Source organism: Anser anser (genome assembly GCF_964211835.1).
Source record: "Anser anser genome assembly, chromosome: 5".
Lineage (NCBI taxonomy): Eukaryota > Metazoa > Chordata > Aves > Anseriformes > Anatidae > Anser > Anser anser.
Window position 1 is genome coordinate 54,623,655 of NC_139725.1, and position 17,709 is coordinate 54,641,363.

General features: G+C 37.4%; 1 protein-coding gene across 2 annotated transcripts in view; it reads left to right on the plus strand.

The window, feature by feature from the left end:
* Positions 1-15,089, plus strand: part of WDR25 (WD repeat domain 25) — a 64,970-nt gene extending 49,881 nt beyond the window's left edge. For both annotated transcript variants that reach the window (XM_083840132.1, XM_083840131.1), the window contains exons 5-7: positions 11,920-12,090; positions 13,639-13,779; positions 14,159-15,089. In XM_083840132.1, coding sequence (XP_083696258.1) covers positions 11,920-12,090; positions 13,639-13,779; positions 14,159-14,380 — 534 coding nt within the window. In that variant the 3' untranslated portion in view covers positions 14,381-15,089. The remainder of the gene's footprint in view (positions 1-11,919; positions 12,091-13,638; positions 13,780-14,158) is intronic.
* The last annotated feature ends 2,620 nt before the right edge of the window (positions 15,090-17,709 follow it).

Consider the following 17,709-nt stretch of genomic DNA (forward strand, 5'->3'; position numbering starts at 1 on the left):
ATCAGTATCTAATGTCTGCTTCTTTTTGTGGAATTTCAATGGATCCTTCAGGTATTCCTGTTTCTGTTGTTACCTTTATTCACAAACTGCAAACAGCTTGCTTTCATTCTTTTCTATCTTACACACTTAAGGTCATGTTCAAGATTGGATAAAGTGTACTGGCCAATATGTTGAAATTTATCCTGTTCTAATGAGTGCATTTTGCTCTTAGCTAAAATAGATGTCTGAGGTGTCTTGCCACTTAGTTTCTGTTTTGATGCAAACATCCTTAATATCGTTCAAGTGCTTTCACCTTAATTTGTTAAAAGATTTTCTTTGGTATTCTTACTGTTATAAGTTTCCAGTAGCTTTCGTCCTGTTTTACATCTTTTTTTCAAGTGTTTTAACCTGTCATTTAGCTTGGAACAATGGTGTGGGTGAAGTCATAATTCTCTTTGTTCCCATCATCATACTCCTGATAGCAATAGCCATTTTAGGCCTTGCAGCATATTTTGTCAATACAATAAGCATCCTAAACTCACTGCATGTTGAAAACACAATTTCAGCATTCGTTGGTAATTCAGTTCCAGAGGCCATCCTTTAGAATGCACTCCTGTGTTTTAACAGGCTGTCTTCTTGCAGCCTATGTATAGCAAAACAATCATATTTCAGGAAAAGGGGGAATTTTTGTTGGAAATTCAAAGAAAAGTATAAAGCATCAAAGAGATGGAGAGAATGACTACTAAAAAACTATTGTCCAATTACACATATATATATATGCAGTGATTCAGATGAGTTCTCCTATGCCATTGTGCCACATCAAAGATTTCTGCTGATGGAAAATGAAATAGAATAACTGATAGTGGTGTATTGCCAATTTACTAATTCTGATATCTCATATTGATTTTGGCTGGCAGCTGATTTTTAACAGGAATGTAAATTTATGAGCATAAATTGCTAGTATTTATTCATGTATTGAATGTGCTATAAAAATTGGATTTTTAAGTCTCAATGAAAATGTATGAAGATCTACTTGAGGCTTTCTTTCAGCTACTAAAACATCAAGAAATGTAGAGTAGGCTATTAATCAGAAACAGATATAAAAAAAGACATTGCTATCCTTGTTCTGTTGAGCAAATAGGCAAAATGATTTCAAATGTAACTTTGGATATTGAGCAAGATAAAGAATGGAAGAACAATAAGAAAGTCAAAATCTTCAAGATAAAGCTAAGCATAGAAATGAATGGCTGGAACAGCTTGTTAACTGCTCAGTGAAATGTAAAGTATACAGGCATCTCAAAATTATAGAGACAAGTAATCAAAGCCTGAAAAAAAAAAGAATAAAGAAGAATAAAGGAGGCACTTGAATAGAAAGTAGAGATTTATTACAGTGTTATTTGTTTGTATTAAACCTAGTTTTGTCTCTCTGGAGATGAGATTATTCTGGAGGCCTTATATTGCTGTATAATGGATTGATGATGTTTATGGAATACTTGGAAAATGTTTTTAGAAGCTTTATGAAAAGACTGGAAAACTTGGAAGTGTGTGTTAAAAAATGTATAAATAAAAATAATAAAACAATGCAGAACTCTGCAGTGCCAACTGAGGAGGGAGCATCATATTGGACAGCCTCCATGGGACCTCTGCACTTGAGATCTGAACTTTGAAAAACCCTGTAAAAGGAACCACACAGTAATACTGAGACCTTAAAGTACTTATGTATTTTAAAGGTATTAATTTTCACAGAGCTGTAGAATAATGTCTTAAGATGTTCAGCACAAGCCAGTTGCATTACACAGTCACTCTGTTTTGACTGCTCTACATTAGCTTTTCAGTCTGGAGACAATATATATTCCAGCATTTTATTCTACCTGAAATTTTAATGTTCCTTGAAATACCAAGCAGAGCAAAAGGTTGAGACGTGTATCATTTAGCTCATCATTTAAGGACTTCTTTGTGTTCACAAAAGAAAGTAAGATTACATCTATTTTTATTAATTTGGGTTTGTAGATTACACAGTTGTAATATCAGAACAAGACTACAACTGCAGTTGTACTGATACTACTTTTAAAGGAGCTAAAGTTCCTTATATCATGAGTGAATTGTCTGACTGAATAGAAAGGATTCATTTACATGTGCCAGCAAACGTGTGTATATTATAAAGCAAGGATGCTGTTAGCTTTTCTGAAAGGAACTCATATCTGAATGTATTAATTTAAGTTTTCTGAATGTATCCATTCAGAAACACTTTGGAGATTTTGCAAATTTTACCTTTTAAGTGTCAAAGTGCTGTTTCAAAGGGATAAACCCATTTTTTGATTAATTTACTCTGACATAGTCAAAAAGAAGGCACACAGATATATATCTTTAGATCTATATTAATCTCCTTAATAGCAACCATGTGCTCAGTTTCACATGCTGTATAAGACAATAAAAGTTAAAACAACCTGATAAAAAATCAAAAAGGCCAAGAGGAAGTGAGAAGTTTATGCTGATGCCATTTTACACAGCTGGGAAAAGCAATATCCTCCATGTTAAGGGAAGTTTCATTTTCTTATCCCTATAACTTTCCCTTTATTCCACAAATCCCACTGAAAGTGAACATATTTAAAACATTTTTTTACCACTTGCATTGGCATGCAGGTATTAAACTTTCTCAGTAAGTTTTCCCAGTAGTTTTTCCCAGTTTTCATAGTACTTAATTTCATTAAGACCAATCAAAATCTTGCCTGGTTTTTATCTGCACGAAAGTTCCCTAAAAATAATAAACAATGAACCTGAAGGCCACCAAAAGAAAAATACGGGCAGCCAACATTAAGCAACCCTTTTACTGACATACAAGACTGCTCAGATTCAAAAAGAAAGTATGGTTAACGTTGCTAACAGCAGCTATAAATCTAAGAGAATTAATATAGAGATGTCTTCATCCACCATGAGCGTAAAGAAAGTGTGAAGAAAGGTTTGAGCTAATTCCAGTTGAAATAGTTTCAGTTACTTCCTTGGTCATATTGTCCTTTCAATATTCAAAGCTGAAGCAAAAGCACAAGAATTACTACTTCTAGAAACAACCCAGTTCTCTGTGCTGTGCTTTGCACCCTGTTGAGCTAAGCCAGATAAATAAAAACAACACAGCTGTTGCTCACCCTGCTTGATTTATACTTTTTTTGCTTTGCCTCGCCCCTTTCCCAGGTGATTGGTTGGGGGCCAGGTGGGCCTAATGGTATGTAAGCCGCAGGTAGCGGTTTAGGGAGCTCCTTCTCCCTGAGCTGCTCTTTGGGGGGTAAGTGCTTTGTTTTTCCTTCAACTAGTTGCATCGTTCTTTATGTGGGTCAGAGTGGATGGGCTGATGTGTTTCCAAGTTGAGAGAGGTAAGCATGTCTTTTTGAGGTAACAACTAGTAGGATCTTTTAGAGTAAAGCAAGCTATATAGTAGTAGGTGCTGTTACTGCATGCAGTTCTTCTTCAGGCGAGTAATTTTTAGAGCATGCTTATGGATAGGAAGGTGATGTTACTCTCCTTTTTCTGCTTTGTGGTTCTAGGTCTCTTATGATTTTTGCAGAATTAGGGGGCTTACTGTGAATGTGACCTTATGCCTTCAACTGTATGTCAAATATTATCCAAGTTACAACCTTAGTGTTAAAGTGATGGAGCAAGGTTTAGGGGAAATGTGTCATCCAAGTTCCCTGTGCTAGTGAGTATCTGAAAACAGCAGAAGTAGGCATGTAAGGTGTAGCCTTTTTCAGGGTTAGGGACGGTTTCTTATATTTCTGGAGCTTTTTTCTGCTGATTTGTTGGCTGTAGAGTCTTTAGACTTTGTAGCCTTCTAGATTTTAAGTGCTTGGAATTCCCTTAGAGGGATATTTAGAAAAAAACAAAAAAAAAAACAAAAAAAACCCACCTCCCAGCCAACATGGGTTCATGAGGGGTAGGTCCTGCCTAACAAATTTGATTTCCCTTTATGATAAGATCACCCATGTAGTTGATCAAGGGAAACCAGCTGATGTGATCTTTTTGGACTTCAGCAAAGCTTTTGACACTGTTTCCCATAAGTTCCTACTGGACAAAATGTCCAGCATACAACTAAACAAAAACATCATATGATGGGTGAGCAATTGGCTGACAGGCAGGGCTCAAAGAGTTGTGGTAAATGGGGCCACATCAGGCTGGTGGACAGTCACTAGTGGGGTCCCTCAAGGCTCCATTTTAGGGCCAGTCCTCTTCAATGTGTTTATAAATTATTTGGATGTAGGACTAGAAGGTGTTTTGAGCAAATTTGCCGATGACACCAAACTTGGAGGAGTTGTGGACTCGGATGAGGGTGGAAAGGCCTTGCAGAGAGATCTGGACAGATTGGAGAGCTGGGCAATCACCAACCACATGAAGTTTAGTAAGAGCAAGTGCCAGGTCCTGCACCTGGGACGGGGCAACCCTGGCTATATGTACAGACTGGGCGACGAGACGCTGGAGAGCAGCCCTGCAGAGAGGGATCTGGGGGTTGTGGTTGACAGCAAGTTGAATATGAGCCAGCAGTGTGCCCTGGCAGCCAGGAGGGCCAACCGTATCCTGGGGTGCAGCAAGCACGGCATCGCTAGTGGGTCGAGGGAAGTGATTGTTCCGCTCTACTTTGTGCTGGTGCGGCCTCACCTCGAGTACTGCGTGCAGTTCTGGGCACCACAGTACAAAAAGGACATTAAACTGTTGGAGAGTGTCCAGAGGAGGGCGACAAAGATGGTGAAGGGCCTAGAGGGGAAGACTTACGAGGAGCGACTGAGGTCATTGGGCCTGTTCAGCCTGGAGAAGAGGAAGCTGAGGGGAGACCTCATCGCAGTCTACAACTTCCTCATGAGAGGGAGTGGAAGGGCAGGTGCTGACCTGTTCTCTTTAGTCACCAGTGATAGGACCCGAGGGAATGGTGTCAAGCTGAGGCAGGGGAGGTTTAGGCTGGACATCAGGAAGAGGTTCTTCACTGAAAGGGTGGTCACACACTGGAACAGGCTCCCCAGGGACGTAGTCACTGCACCAAGCCTGTCTGAATTTAAGAAGCGTTTGGACTGTGCATTTAGTCACCTGGTCTAAAATTTTGGGTAGACCTGTGCGGTGCCAGGAGTTGGACATGATGATCCTTATGGGTTCCTTCCAGCTCGGGATATTCTATGATTATAGTTTGATTGATGAAACTCTTAATATTTTGTAAGCATTTAGGAGCTCCTTCTTTTTCATAGGGAACTTTAAAGTTAGGGAAGTTAACTTTTCTGGGGGTCTCTGCTAAAAATGGAGGAATAATTTATGCTGCTGTTGGATGTAGTCAGTTTTTAAAACTCTTGTCTATTGATGTTCTTGTGCTTTGACTCATAAACCAGCAAGGCCTGTTGGAGATTTGGGAAGACCTATGTGCTACAGCTGTCACAACAGAAAGTCCTGAAGTAGCACCATGCAGTAATCTGGAGAGGGAATAAGTGAAAGATGACAGGCCTGTGGCTCTCCTTCTTTATAATTATGAACTTTCAGAAATATTCTAGGCCTCCATAAATGCAAATTCACTGCTTATGTTAAACAAGGAGGTAGAAAGAGAAAGGGATTCAGGCAGGAGAGACACAGAAATATGACCTGTCACAGAAAGGAAAGATTAGTTAAAGATATAGGAAAAAGTGAAATAATAAAATTTTGTAGGAGTTCAGGGATGGTAGATTGTGCAAAGCTTACTTGATATCACTCTAAATTTATTTGGTGCTCTTTGATAGAACATTTAGGTAAGCTGTAGAAGGCAGAGACTAACCTAAGTATTGTAAATGAACATCGTTCCAGAAACATGCTAACAAAATCATGTATAATAAAGGACTAGAATATCATGAAGAAGAAATAGCACTAACTTATTAGAAATGAGATAAGTAAAAAAGAATACGAAGGTCCAGTCTTTTGGGCTTAATAACCATTTTGTTAAGAAGGTTTCAAAAAGGATGAATACAAAATCAGTTGGTTGCAGTGATAGACAAATTTAATGAAAATTTAGAGTTGGAGATGTATACAAATTCCCACTTTTGAAATTTAGACCTTATAAAATATAGAATAAATTAACTAGAAAAATGGTGAAAATTGTGATTTTGAGCTTCTAAAATAAGACTGGAAATGTACTGCAGAGTTTTTATGATTAACAAAGGCCAAGGTAGATGTTGTTAAAATTTTGTTTTTGTTTATTTCCAATCTTGTTTTTCTCTGGATTGAGCACTGCTTAGCCACAAAATTGCAACTATCATCTACAGCTTTATGTTAAAAAAAAAAAAAGGAAAAAAAGATTCTCTTTAGTATTGTTGATGTATTTCTTGATACTTGAATTTATAAAGAGATAAGCCCGAGTCATTAAAGCATAGTTTAAAAATCTAATAAATATAGAGTGCAAGTGCAGTGCATTTGTTTCCTTGGAAACATTCTATTGCAACTTCTTTAAGATGAGATGCAGTCATTTTAAGTATCTTGTATTTAGGAGGCCTAATGAATTTGTCTCTGGATAGCATATAAATATGAAAAAAGGCTGTAGAAATTGGTGGAACAACTTGTACTTCTGGTTTCTATAGAAACAGCTAATATATTGTCATGTACTGATGGTATTATGAAGAACAATGTAATTAAAATAGGATCATTTATTTGGTGCATTAGAAAACTGAAGTTATTCTTTCACTGTCAGAGAAAAATCTTTACTGAATCTATGGATAAAAAGTTCAAAGAAAGATGATGTCGGTACATTTTTACAGGCATAATTACGTATGCTTTTAAATGTTAATATTCAAGGGTCCTTTCTGAGTATGCAGGCACATACATGAGCACTGCTGCTGTGTTTACTCCTGTTGTGGTGCTGTCATGGATCAGAACTGTAGACCTGTCTGTGCATGCAATCTCTCTGGCACAACTGCTCTTTGAGACTGAAATGGGCCAAGAACTGGCCAAGAACAACAAATGCTTCTTTCTGGAGAGTAAGTATTCACAACGTTGGGAAGTTCTGGTTTCAGTCCATTTCTAGACGAATTTTAAACAAGCACAACAGCAGCCACTCACTGGGCATTAAAAAAAAGAGTATGAAAGCACTGCAGACTTATTTATCAAGATTTCCAGTAATAGTTACTCAGGATTTTAAAATTTGTGGTTTTGGGACTTCCTACACCACCAATGTGGTCTTTGTCTTTCATAGCTTGCTTTGAGTTTTCACACTGTGAAATTTTGTTCTTGATTTCTTTATTTTTGATGTTGACAACATAAACATGGCACATTGTTTGCATGGGACCACCTCTCATGTTATACACCAGTCTTATGTTAAAATACTTTAAAGAACATAAAACTACAACAAGTTTGATCTTCCTGTCTATGCTATTACCATGGATTTTGATTAAAACAGCCACTGTAGCTTTTAGATGGAGATCAGAAACATAAATTGTGTTTGTCAATAGTCATGGCTTTGTTTTGAATTTATTACTGTAAAGCAAATAGTAGTTATGTGGCTCAACACCTTACTCTTATCAGTTTAACTGATTTATTTTGTAATAAGTATTATTTTCTCTCAACACAACACCTTACACTGCAGTGGAAGAAATGCTTTTATTCTGTGCAAAATGAGCTTTCTTTTTAGTTGAAATATGCTTTTTATTCCTTGTATTGCAGTAGTACAGTTTCGCAAATGAAACTTAAATCAGTTGCCCATTGCATTACCCAACGTGCCAGTAGGAAGAGGCAGTTTCGTGCCAAAGCCCTCAATCTAAGAAGCTAAGCCAAGAAGAATAAGAAAAAAAATACGGCCATTTCACAGGTTGGAAACCACTGCGCTGGCTGATCAATGACATTTTCCGTGACCTTCCAGATTGCTTGTAGTCCTCCTAGATTTGTTGTGAGACCTTACTTCCAGATTCTCAGGGCAGTGGGTGTGCAGGCACGTTTCTTTCTTGTCTAAAGCCGGAGGGGATTTGAGGGAAGCGAAGTGCCCATGGGTGGTGGGTGACCAGCGGTGCTGGGGACAGCGCTGGGTGCTGAAGTGCTCGTATGGATGCTCCGAGCTTTCCTGAGAAGCAAAAGGCACTGCCTATGCTTTGTGCGGAGATGTATTATAGGACATCCACACGAAACATGTACCTTGAATTCAGCATCACAGCATGCTTCTCAAATCACCAGAGCCATAAGAATCTATTTGAAACTGATTTAATTTGCCTAAATTACCTTTCTTGTTGAATGCCTGCAGCCATGAACTCTTTCTGTTGTAAAGAAGCTTTATTATTATCTTGGCTTTTGTTGACACCAGAAACTATTAGGCCTTCTTTTTGAAATGATTTCATTTATGTCCAGAAAGTGCTTCAATTGAACAAGTGGATTGTGGTTTTCCAGTGCTTATGGGTGATAAATCTGCAAATAGAAAAAGAGCAAAAGCTGTTATTAACAAACTAAAGCCAGCAGGGTAGGAAAACTCATGCTTTCCCGAAGTGAGTTCCTCAGGCATGTCATGAATTAATTGTGTAAGGTAGAACAAAACAGGTTTAATTGTGAGTACTTTTCAGGGCAGGGGTGTTGCAATTAGTTATTTTTGAAAGCCATCTTTATGGAGGAATTTAAATACTATGTATACCAAGTTCCCAGCTGCTTTTCAAAGTGTTAATTTATTGTTCTCTGAGTCAGTTCTTACTATGTGGTTTGGTGATTAAACAGCATAGTTTTTTCTGAGGAACACATCAAAGGTATAGAGAAAGATAGTATTTTATACTAATTATTTTATACTAATTTTTGTGGACTTTTTTTCTGAAACAGTGTGAAGTTGCACAGGGTAATTTGGTTGGATATCTTACTGACTAGCAGACAAGCAGATATATTTAATAGTTAGCAGTGAAAATGTTTAAATTGATAGTGGGAGTTTAGGTAACAGCCCTACAGAATTTGAGCAAAACTTAAGAAGTATGCTTACATTGCCATCTTCACAATTTCTTCCTGCTCCAAAAAGTGTTAAAGCAAGGCCCCAAACTAACACCAAACAGTGCTGGACAGTGTATATATGGGTTATACATACATATACGTCACAAGGGTTTTTCTAGAGGCTTCACGTAGCTGAGGACCAAAGCAGTATGTCTGAGTTTGTTCCATCTTTAAAAGAAGGAAATAATAAAGAATCACTACCTTGAATCACTGTTTAGGACTTTTTTTAATATCTTTTATTACTCTATATTGTTGTTTTACATTTCCTGGAATGAACTGACCTTCATTTCTGCCTCTTCTGTGTTCCATTGCTTCATGTCTGTGCTTCTCTGCTCTTCCCAGCTGGAACTTGTCACCTCTGTGAAGGTACTTCACAGGGTAGCTACTTCCTCCCCTGTATAGGGGTGGTAAAGCACCCCTCTGCCTTTGTGTTCCATCCTCACAATTTGCATTTATTTCAGTTCTCCTGCAATTCCTACAGCTGTCAAATTTTTGTATGGTATTCCATTTTGCATTCCAGGCAGCCGTTATAGATCAGGTATATTTGCTTTTACTTTTTTTTTTGGTTCCTATGAAATAGCTTAATTTTCTACTTTTCTAATGAACTATGTGCTTCTTTTTATAACTCAGTGAAGAAATAGATATGCATGGTGATTTCTCCATAGACAAAGTGGAGGCTATAAATATGCAAATATCAATTTTGGCTTTACAAAGTTTAATTGCTTTGTATATTATGCAGATTCCTAGGATGAAAAATATGACTTATGCAATAACACAGTTGTATATTCTGTATCTTAAAAATGGAGGCAGATTGCTGAGAAGTGTGCCAGTTTTTTTCGTTCTACAGGTTTACATCTTGTTGATGTTATTGCTGTGTGTGTAGAGTGCTTGCATGACCAAGGTTCTTCACTGAGTGCAAACATTATGTTTCCAAAGTACATTTCACAGAGCCTGTGAAAAGCACTTGGAACAGCTGCTGCCTTACTTCTGCATGCTGAGATCACAGGAAGCAGAGCTGGAAGGGACCTCAGGAGATCATCTAGTATCTCTGTACCCTACAGCAGGATCAGCTAGTTCTGACCATTTCCAAACACTCATAGATTTTGATCTTGAGGCAAGGAATTGAGAAGTTCTCACATTGTTTGATATTGTAAATTATTTTTCTTTTATTGTTTAAAGTGTAAAACTGTTATAATCCAGGATATTTCATTGCAGTACCTGTTTTTTCTTCTAAAAATGCCTGTGCTTACAGTACCTATGCAAACTCAGTAGCCACGTACTGTTACAGGTATAAGACTGGCACTGAAATGTCTCACAAGTTAAGAACCATTTCAGTATAATACTCCATGCAGTCTCTGTGCTCAGTTGGTATTTCTGTGAGGTTGCAAGAAGGACTAACCTCTGAACACCCTGTTGGAAGTGAAGGCTGCTATGTTTTAGCTATCTTGGAGAGAAAGATTTAGATATGAATAACTAAGAGTCTTTTGGTGTCCTAGTTTTAAGGATCAGAATATTCAGAGATGGACTGCTTTGATCTGGCCACTTGCCTTGAAGTCTCTCTTCATTGGAGGTAAATCAGAGAAAAGGAAGCAAGGTATTGATTTGTAAGATTCAAAGTAGACAACAGATGCAGAATTTCATGAAGAAAGGTAGAAAGAAAGGACATTCAAATTATTCATATATTCCTTAGAATACTTCAAAATCTGTCTCACATCTTAAGATCCAACTCACAAGCTGTTAAAATATTCAGAGTCCTGTGGCTGAGGATCCATTTCTGCATGCATCCAGGACTCTGTGGTATAAGTCCTAAAAGAGGATCTCGACTTGGGAACTCTGATATTTTTGATTTGGAAAGTGGATTTGGGAGCTTTGGTATTTGCTTTTATTGCACAAACTTCTTTAGAGACCGACCATGTGCATTAATTACGAAATTGGAGCTAGTGCACGAGGCACATTATTTACTCCTGAGCTCAGATGTACTTTGAAGTGTTGATGACTCTTTCCCTGCTGTCTTCTGTTCTTGGCAGAGTGGCAGCAAAAGCAGCAGCAGAGGCTGCCTCATGCCAGAGCCTTTGGTAGGTGGATGAGGTAGGAGTCCCTACAGACAAAGGCAGCATGCTTGCTGAGTCCGTAAGCACCGAACTGCTTGACAGCAGCACTCTTGTCACCACCATCCCCTCCTCTGGCAGCACTTTAGAAGAGCAGGCTCTGCTTGTTTTTTTTCTTTTTTTTTTTTTTTTTCAGGAGAGGGTGTCAGATTGAGCCCTTAATAGAGTGAGCTGTCCTCTGCAGTGGTGAAGAAGGCGCTTCGGCAGAGCACGTCCGTAGGTGCCTCCTGGGCAGTTCCTCACCCAATGTGTGAGCTTCCCTGCACAGCATCTTGGGACTGGGAGAGCGTCCTGAATCATCCAGTTTACTCGTCTGTTTACTCTTACTGTGATTTATAATTAAGTCTAGAATGATCCACGAGAGTATTCACTTCTTGCAGTGTCCTTTAAGTTGCAAATCCCCACTAACCCTAGTTGCTTTCCTTTCTCTGGCTTTATATAACTAGCTGAAGATTTTGAGAGCAAGAGGACTGAAAACAAACTTCTGACATTTCCTGGAAGGAGAGCTCCTCAGACTCATCCTCAGAGTGCACTGAGTTCGTAAAATAGAAGGGAGCTTGTGTAGACCCAGCTCCACAGCATTGTGTAATCTAAAACTCTTTTTGGATCTAACTCTAATTCCTTAAGAATTTATAACAGAATCGGAAGTATACATAAATGTAATATGTAAATTCTACAGACTGCTTTCTTTTATATCTCATGTAATTTTTCAGTGTGTGAACTATTTATATACATTACCAAACTACTTAATATGCTTCTACTTCAATTTTTAAAAATGATTTTTTTCCACATACTAAAATAATATATTATTGGTTGGAGATGTCTATGTTCTTGGTATTAATAGCTTATCATTCTCTGTGCAAAAATGAGAAACTTTCTTGTCTACTAGGTGACAAGAGTTTACAAAGCTGCAGTACAACAGACGTTGGATATACTCTTTCTCACTGAAGGAAAAGAATTTCTCACAAGCACGGATGCAGTAAGCCGGGACTCAGCTGATCGTACCATTATTGCATGGGACTTCGAAAGTGCTGCCAAAATCTCCAATCAGATTTTTCATGTAAGATTAACAGCTGTTATTGTTTGGGTCATGATACAGTATTTCATGCTTGTCAATAATGTAGAAAATAAAGCTGGAATGAGGGCTGTCGACAAACCGAGTTTTATATTTGCATACTAATAGCAACCTGATACATGCGTATTGATATCTTGTATGGCATAATCACAGAGGCAAATTTTACTTTTATCAATACAGATACAGTGTTTCTCTCCGTAATCTGTCCAGACAAGATATTTAATGGACTAAATTTTCTAGAAAGGCTGACAGCTTCAAAGGAGGTTAGCAGATAATTCCAACTCCCTGGTTCTTTTCTGAAAACCCAAGTCTAATATACTATGTAATATAATATGATTGAATTGTATACAGATGCCTGTTGGCTGGAATGAACAGTTCTCTACTGACAAGGACATGCAGTAGATGATCTAATGGGTTTGTTTCATGTTTAATTTCCACAATCATGTCTTTGTCTAATATTAGATCTTGTATCTTCCTGAATAGGCAATAGGGGAAAAAAACAAAACCAAAAAACCACCCGTGAATAAATAAAGTACAGAACAGTCAGGTTCAGTATCAAGGCTGTTTTTCGAACAACCAGCCTTTCCCTCCCTGTCCTCTTCCAAACAAACAAACAACAAAACCCCACAGCCTACCTTCTCTGGACTAAAGTATCTCTGAACTGGACAATTTTCCCTCTTGTGCACTGAAAGCAAACAGAAAATGACAGCGATTTTGGTAAACTCTACTTCAGTTTTCTGAATGTCACATTTGAACCCTTCAAGATGGGAGAGAACTTGTGGACTCAAACAGATTATGTCCTGACAGGACTTCATCTATTGCTTATCTGCATTATCGAGTGAGTAGCTGAGCCCTAAAATAACCCACTACTACTGAATACCCAGCATAACAGCACAATTCACCTGCAGATTGTGTGGTGCTATCTGATCCCTTCCTGTTAGACCCAGTTTCCCCCCAGAAGTATGCAGTGCCCTGCCACAGAGGGCACTCCTAACCAGGCATGGTGCCTAGTGCAGTTTTGGTTACTGTGCCCAATACTTTATGATACCCAGAACTGCCCAGTTCATCACTTCCAAACCATGTAACAAAATCAGTCTGATGCTCTTCCCATCCTGCTGCATAGCCCATTGTGTCCAGTAGTCACTGTCAGCCTGATGTCCTTCATGTGCAGATATTCTACAGCCAAAGCCCCCTTAATTTGTATTCAGGGCTTCAAAATTCAGCACCTTGTCTTTTGTTTAGACTGAAAATAGAAGAGGGGTTCTTTCGTGATTGGTTCGGACCTAGCTGAAATCTACCAAAACACGATAGATATTTGATTTAATATTTGATGTGATGTAAGACTTTCAGTGGATTATAACGAATGAAGTATATATACTTAATTGTAATGAGTATGTATGTATATATATAACATATACCATGGAGATGTCTTTTACCGCATCTTTTACGGTCTTTTGAATATGTCAAAAGTTAATTCATTTGAGCAAAACATTTGTTTCATGCAACAAAACTTTTTTTTAAAATTACTTTCAGGAGCGTTACACTTGCCCCAGTCTGGCTCTGCACCCAAGAGAGTCTGTGTTTGTTGCTCAGACAAACGGGAACTACATGGCATTGTTTTCTTCCCAGCGACCTTACCGAATCAACAAAAAGAAAAGATATGAAGGACATAAGGTATTCTTTATCACCAGAATGATCATATCCAAGACTAGAAGCAAGACAGACAGAAAAGCAGCTGTGCTTTTTAATAAGTCTGCTAATAGTGTTTGATGATAAATCAGTGATAGGTATTAATTGCCTTCCTTTGCTTTCCCATATGCTATTTTGAATCATATACACTCTGAAGATCATTTTTAGAAGACTTTGTGAATACTTAATAGCTTGATTAAATAAGTTTGTGTTATAGCTGTGTCTTAATAAACACCTGGAGAAGTCCTTAGTGCATATTTATTTAAAGATGCATTTTTTTTGGTACCATATTCATTTTCAGTATTACCACAATGAATTTCTCTAATCAGCAACAGGAGTTATGCTGTTACTATTTTTTTTACAGGTGGAAGGATTTGCAGTGTGCTGTGAATTTTCTCCAGATGGAACGCTTTTGGTGACAGGAAGTTCTGATGGCAAAGTGTTTTTCTACAACTATCATACTGCTAGGATTATTTGCACTCTGTCTGCCCATAAAGAAGCTTGTGTGAGTGCAAAATTTCACCCAGTCTTGCCATCACTCCTTGCAACATGTGACTGGACTGGAGAAATCAAGGTCTGGCAATAACAGGCAGAAAGACTTTTCAGAATAACTTTCCTCTTTGCCAAAGGTTTTGGTGTTTCAGAATGAATAAACCATGATATGCAATGTGAAATTTTGTTGTGATGCCCTGTAGGCAGGGGAGAATGTCATCTTCTTCTGTCTGCTAGACATATGCTTTCCTAATGTAGTTAAGATGGTCTTGTTAGCTGCTGAGCAAAAAAGTGGTCTTCCTCTCTCCTTGGGCCTTGGTGTGAAACATTTCTGGCTCGTGTCAATGTTCTGGTGCTCATCTAACCCTACCCTGATGTGAGAAGCTAAACCTGAAGAAAAGTATTGCTCTTTTTATGTAGCTTTTTACTGCAGGTTTCTTAAACCAGATTTTCACTAGTTTAGCTCCTTACCCTGGTCACTAATGTGGTAGACAAGCAATAGTATAGGTCAAGGCAAAACAGCTTCTACTTGCAAGAAAGGGGACGATCGCAGGGCAGGTGGGACTGCCTCTTTTGGAAACACGAAGGCATTACCAGCTCAGCTCATTGTAAAATGTTTTCTGAGGGTTCTAGGGAAAGAACTTGGAGCTAATTTTGAAGCCAATAAATCTGTGTTCTCTACATTCCCATCTTTGAATTTTGAACATTTATGAATTTTTAACCTGAACTTATGACTGTATATAAACACAGCAAAACTATATGTAAATGTTTTTAATTAAAACAACCCAAAACATTTTTTTTTACACATGGTGTCCGTATTTCACTGTTTTACTCCTCTTATTCTTCACAAGTTCACACTCAAGACTATCACGAAATTGATGCTTGGTGGGACGATTAATATGCTACCCTGATTTATTCAAGCACCCATGCATTTCTCCATACTTCTTGATGTCATTTACACATAGAAAATTGTCATCATGGTATTCCGTGCAGCGGATGTTCTTTGACATTCAGACTGTAGATGGCTATTCTGCAGCAAAAAGAAAGTCTCTTAAACCATAACTGTGTATTTACAGTATATATAACTGTGTATAACTTAATATATTCTTCTGATTTGTTCTGATTGACACAAAGTTCGTTTTTTATACACTATTTTTCACATGCTCAATTAAAATGGATTTTTCAAGGAAAAATTTTCAGAAGTCTTGCAAATGGCATGTTCCAACTAAGAAATATGCAAAATGTGCTCCATTGGTTTGTGGTCTGTGTTCCCCATAGGTTGTAGTAAGAAATAAGCCTGTACCAAAGCTATAGATCCAATTATCTTCTGATTTTCATATAGTTTGAAATCCATATCAAAATATTCTGACTGCATTGTTTTAATAGCCTTATCAACAGCTATGATAGATTTTAACACAGGGTATTAGAGTTTAGTGATCTATGCAAGGTAGTGCAATTTTTTTTTTTGAGACTGTTCTCAATTTTTGCTTCCTTGTTTGGCAATTAGATATTTGTCATAAGCCTGAATTTTGCATTTCTCCTGACTGTCCCTCTAATATACAAGCCAGCTGGACCCTTTAATAGGCAACTTGCTCAGTGATTTGAGAGGTTACTGGTAATTAAAGCTGTGGTACTGGTGTTTATGGAATTCTTCTAGAACATCTTCATAAATTCAGAAGGAGTTCAACTGAAAAGTAGTAGTTGCAGGTATTTTGGGCAGACTGAATCACAACTGCATGGCATTATCTAAGAGGGTGGCTTTGTTTCCTCCTCTCCACGTATTTCAATTCTAAAGATGCTCTTGCCATTTTAAAACTTCTGGCAATCAATTGTGTTAATATGAAGGATGGGCAGCCAATGCAGCCATGTGATACATGCTATTATTCTCTACAATAGATTATTTTGGGCTGTGATATGGTTAAATACAGTAGAGAGAAATGCCTCTGAAATAAATGTGAGCTCATGGTAGCCTACTTGATGACTGTTATATATCTGAATGAGCTCTCAGCACACTCAGCTTCAGCTGAGAGCACCTCTGGATGGAGTGAAAGATCTTGAGATAGCAGTATTTGAAAATCACTGAGCATATTGTACAGAAAAGTAACTTCATCTTGTAATTCCACCCATGTTGTTGCTTGTTTAATTTATGTCTTGAGGCATGATTCTAGTGTCTGGCATATATGCTTCCTGAAATTATCTTGCAAGTATAATTTTAGACCGTTTATAGGGGAAGGAAAAAAAAAGCTTAATTTTGATTAAAGGTAGTTGAGGAAAATAAAAGAAATTTGATACTGTATAATCTTAAAGAATATTAAAATTGGAATTGCATTTGTGTTAGATTTCCAAGATGGTTGGAGTTTTAATTACTTATGAGATCCAGCCAACAGTTTTATAATGCAATGAAATTATGTTCACAGCATTATCTTGTTAAAATCTTTCTAATATAAAACTGATTAAGACAGAGACTGAAATTTAATCATTTGAAATATTTTAGCATAGTGGTGTCAATTAAGTTTTCATTATGATTCAAAGAAAAATTCTTCCTTGTAATCTTATGTAATGAACTGTAATCAAAAAATATCCACATTGCTCCATCATTCTGCAATTACCAAATACTGTTTGGGCTGCAAACAAGGATCATTATGGTCAGATGAAGCTGTTAGAATGTAATGAATTGTTGGTTAATTAATTTTATTCATAAAATTGTAATCTAGAAATGTCTGAATCTTGCTTTAGGAGTAATTCTTCAAGCTTTATATAGAGCTTTCTGGGGCATTGTGTGTTAGAGCTAAGCTGGAGATCTTCACCATTTTGAAATGGTTAGGCTCTTTGCATAAACAAGCTGGGTTCATTTTAATCTATTTTGTACTGTATCAAAAAGTAATAATGCCATTCTCTACCACGTTATTATTTGGTACTGAAGCGTTATTAATTTAGGGTGTCAGAAGATGCAAGCTATTCAACTGTGTCTTTATCTCAAAAACCTGCTAATTAGCAGACAGTTATTAGAATCATTGTGTTCACTCGAATGAAATGCTGTTGGTGAGTCACTATATACCTTGACTATAGGCCTAATCAGGAAAATAGGGTATGGCATTACAACAGGATGACTCTTTTTGTAAATTTTATTATTTCAGGCAAATTTGTAGCAATAAGACTAAATTTAAAGATATAAGACTATGGCAGAACAGAGCAAAATTAGATCAAAAAATTGTGGGATCTCAAAATTTCCACTATCCTGATATAAAGACTTGGACAGCATTCAGCCAAAAATATTTGCTCTGCTTTTGCCTAATCTTAATTTAGAACAATCCTAGCTCCTTCTAGATACTTCTTGCATCCTCACCATTTATTTCTCAGTTTTTCTATCTTCATTTCAGCACCTTATCTTAATTGAAATATACAACAGTCTATACACTTACA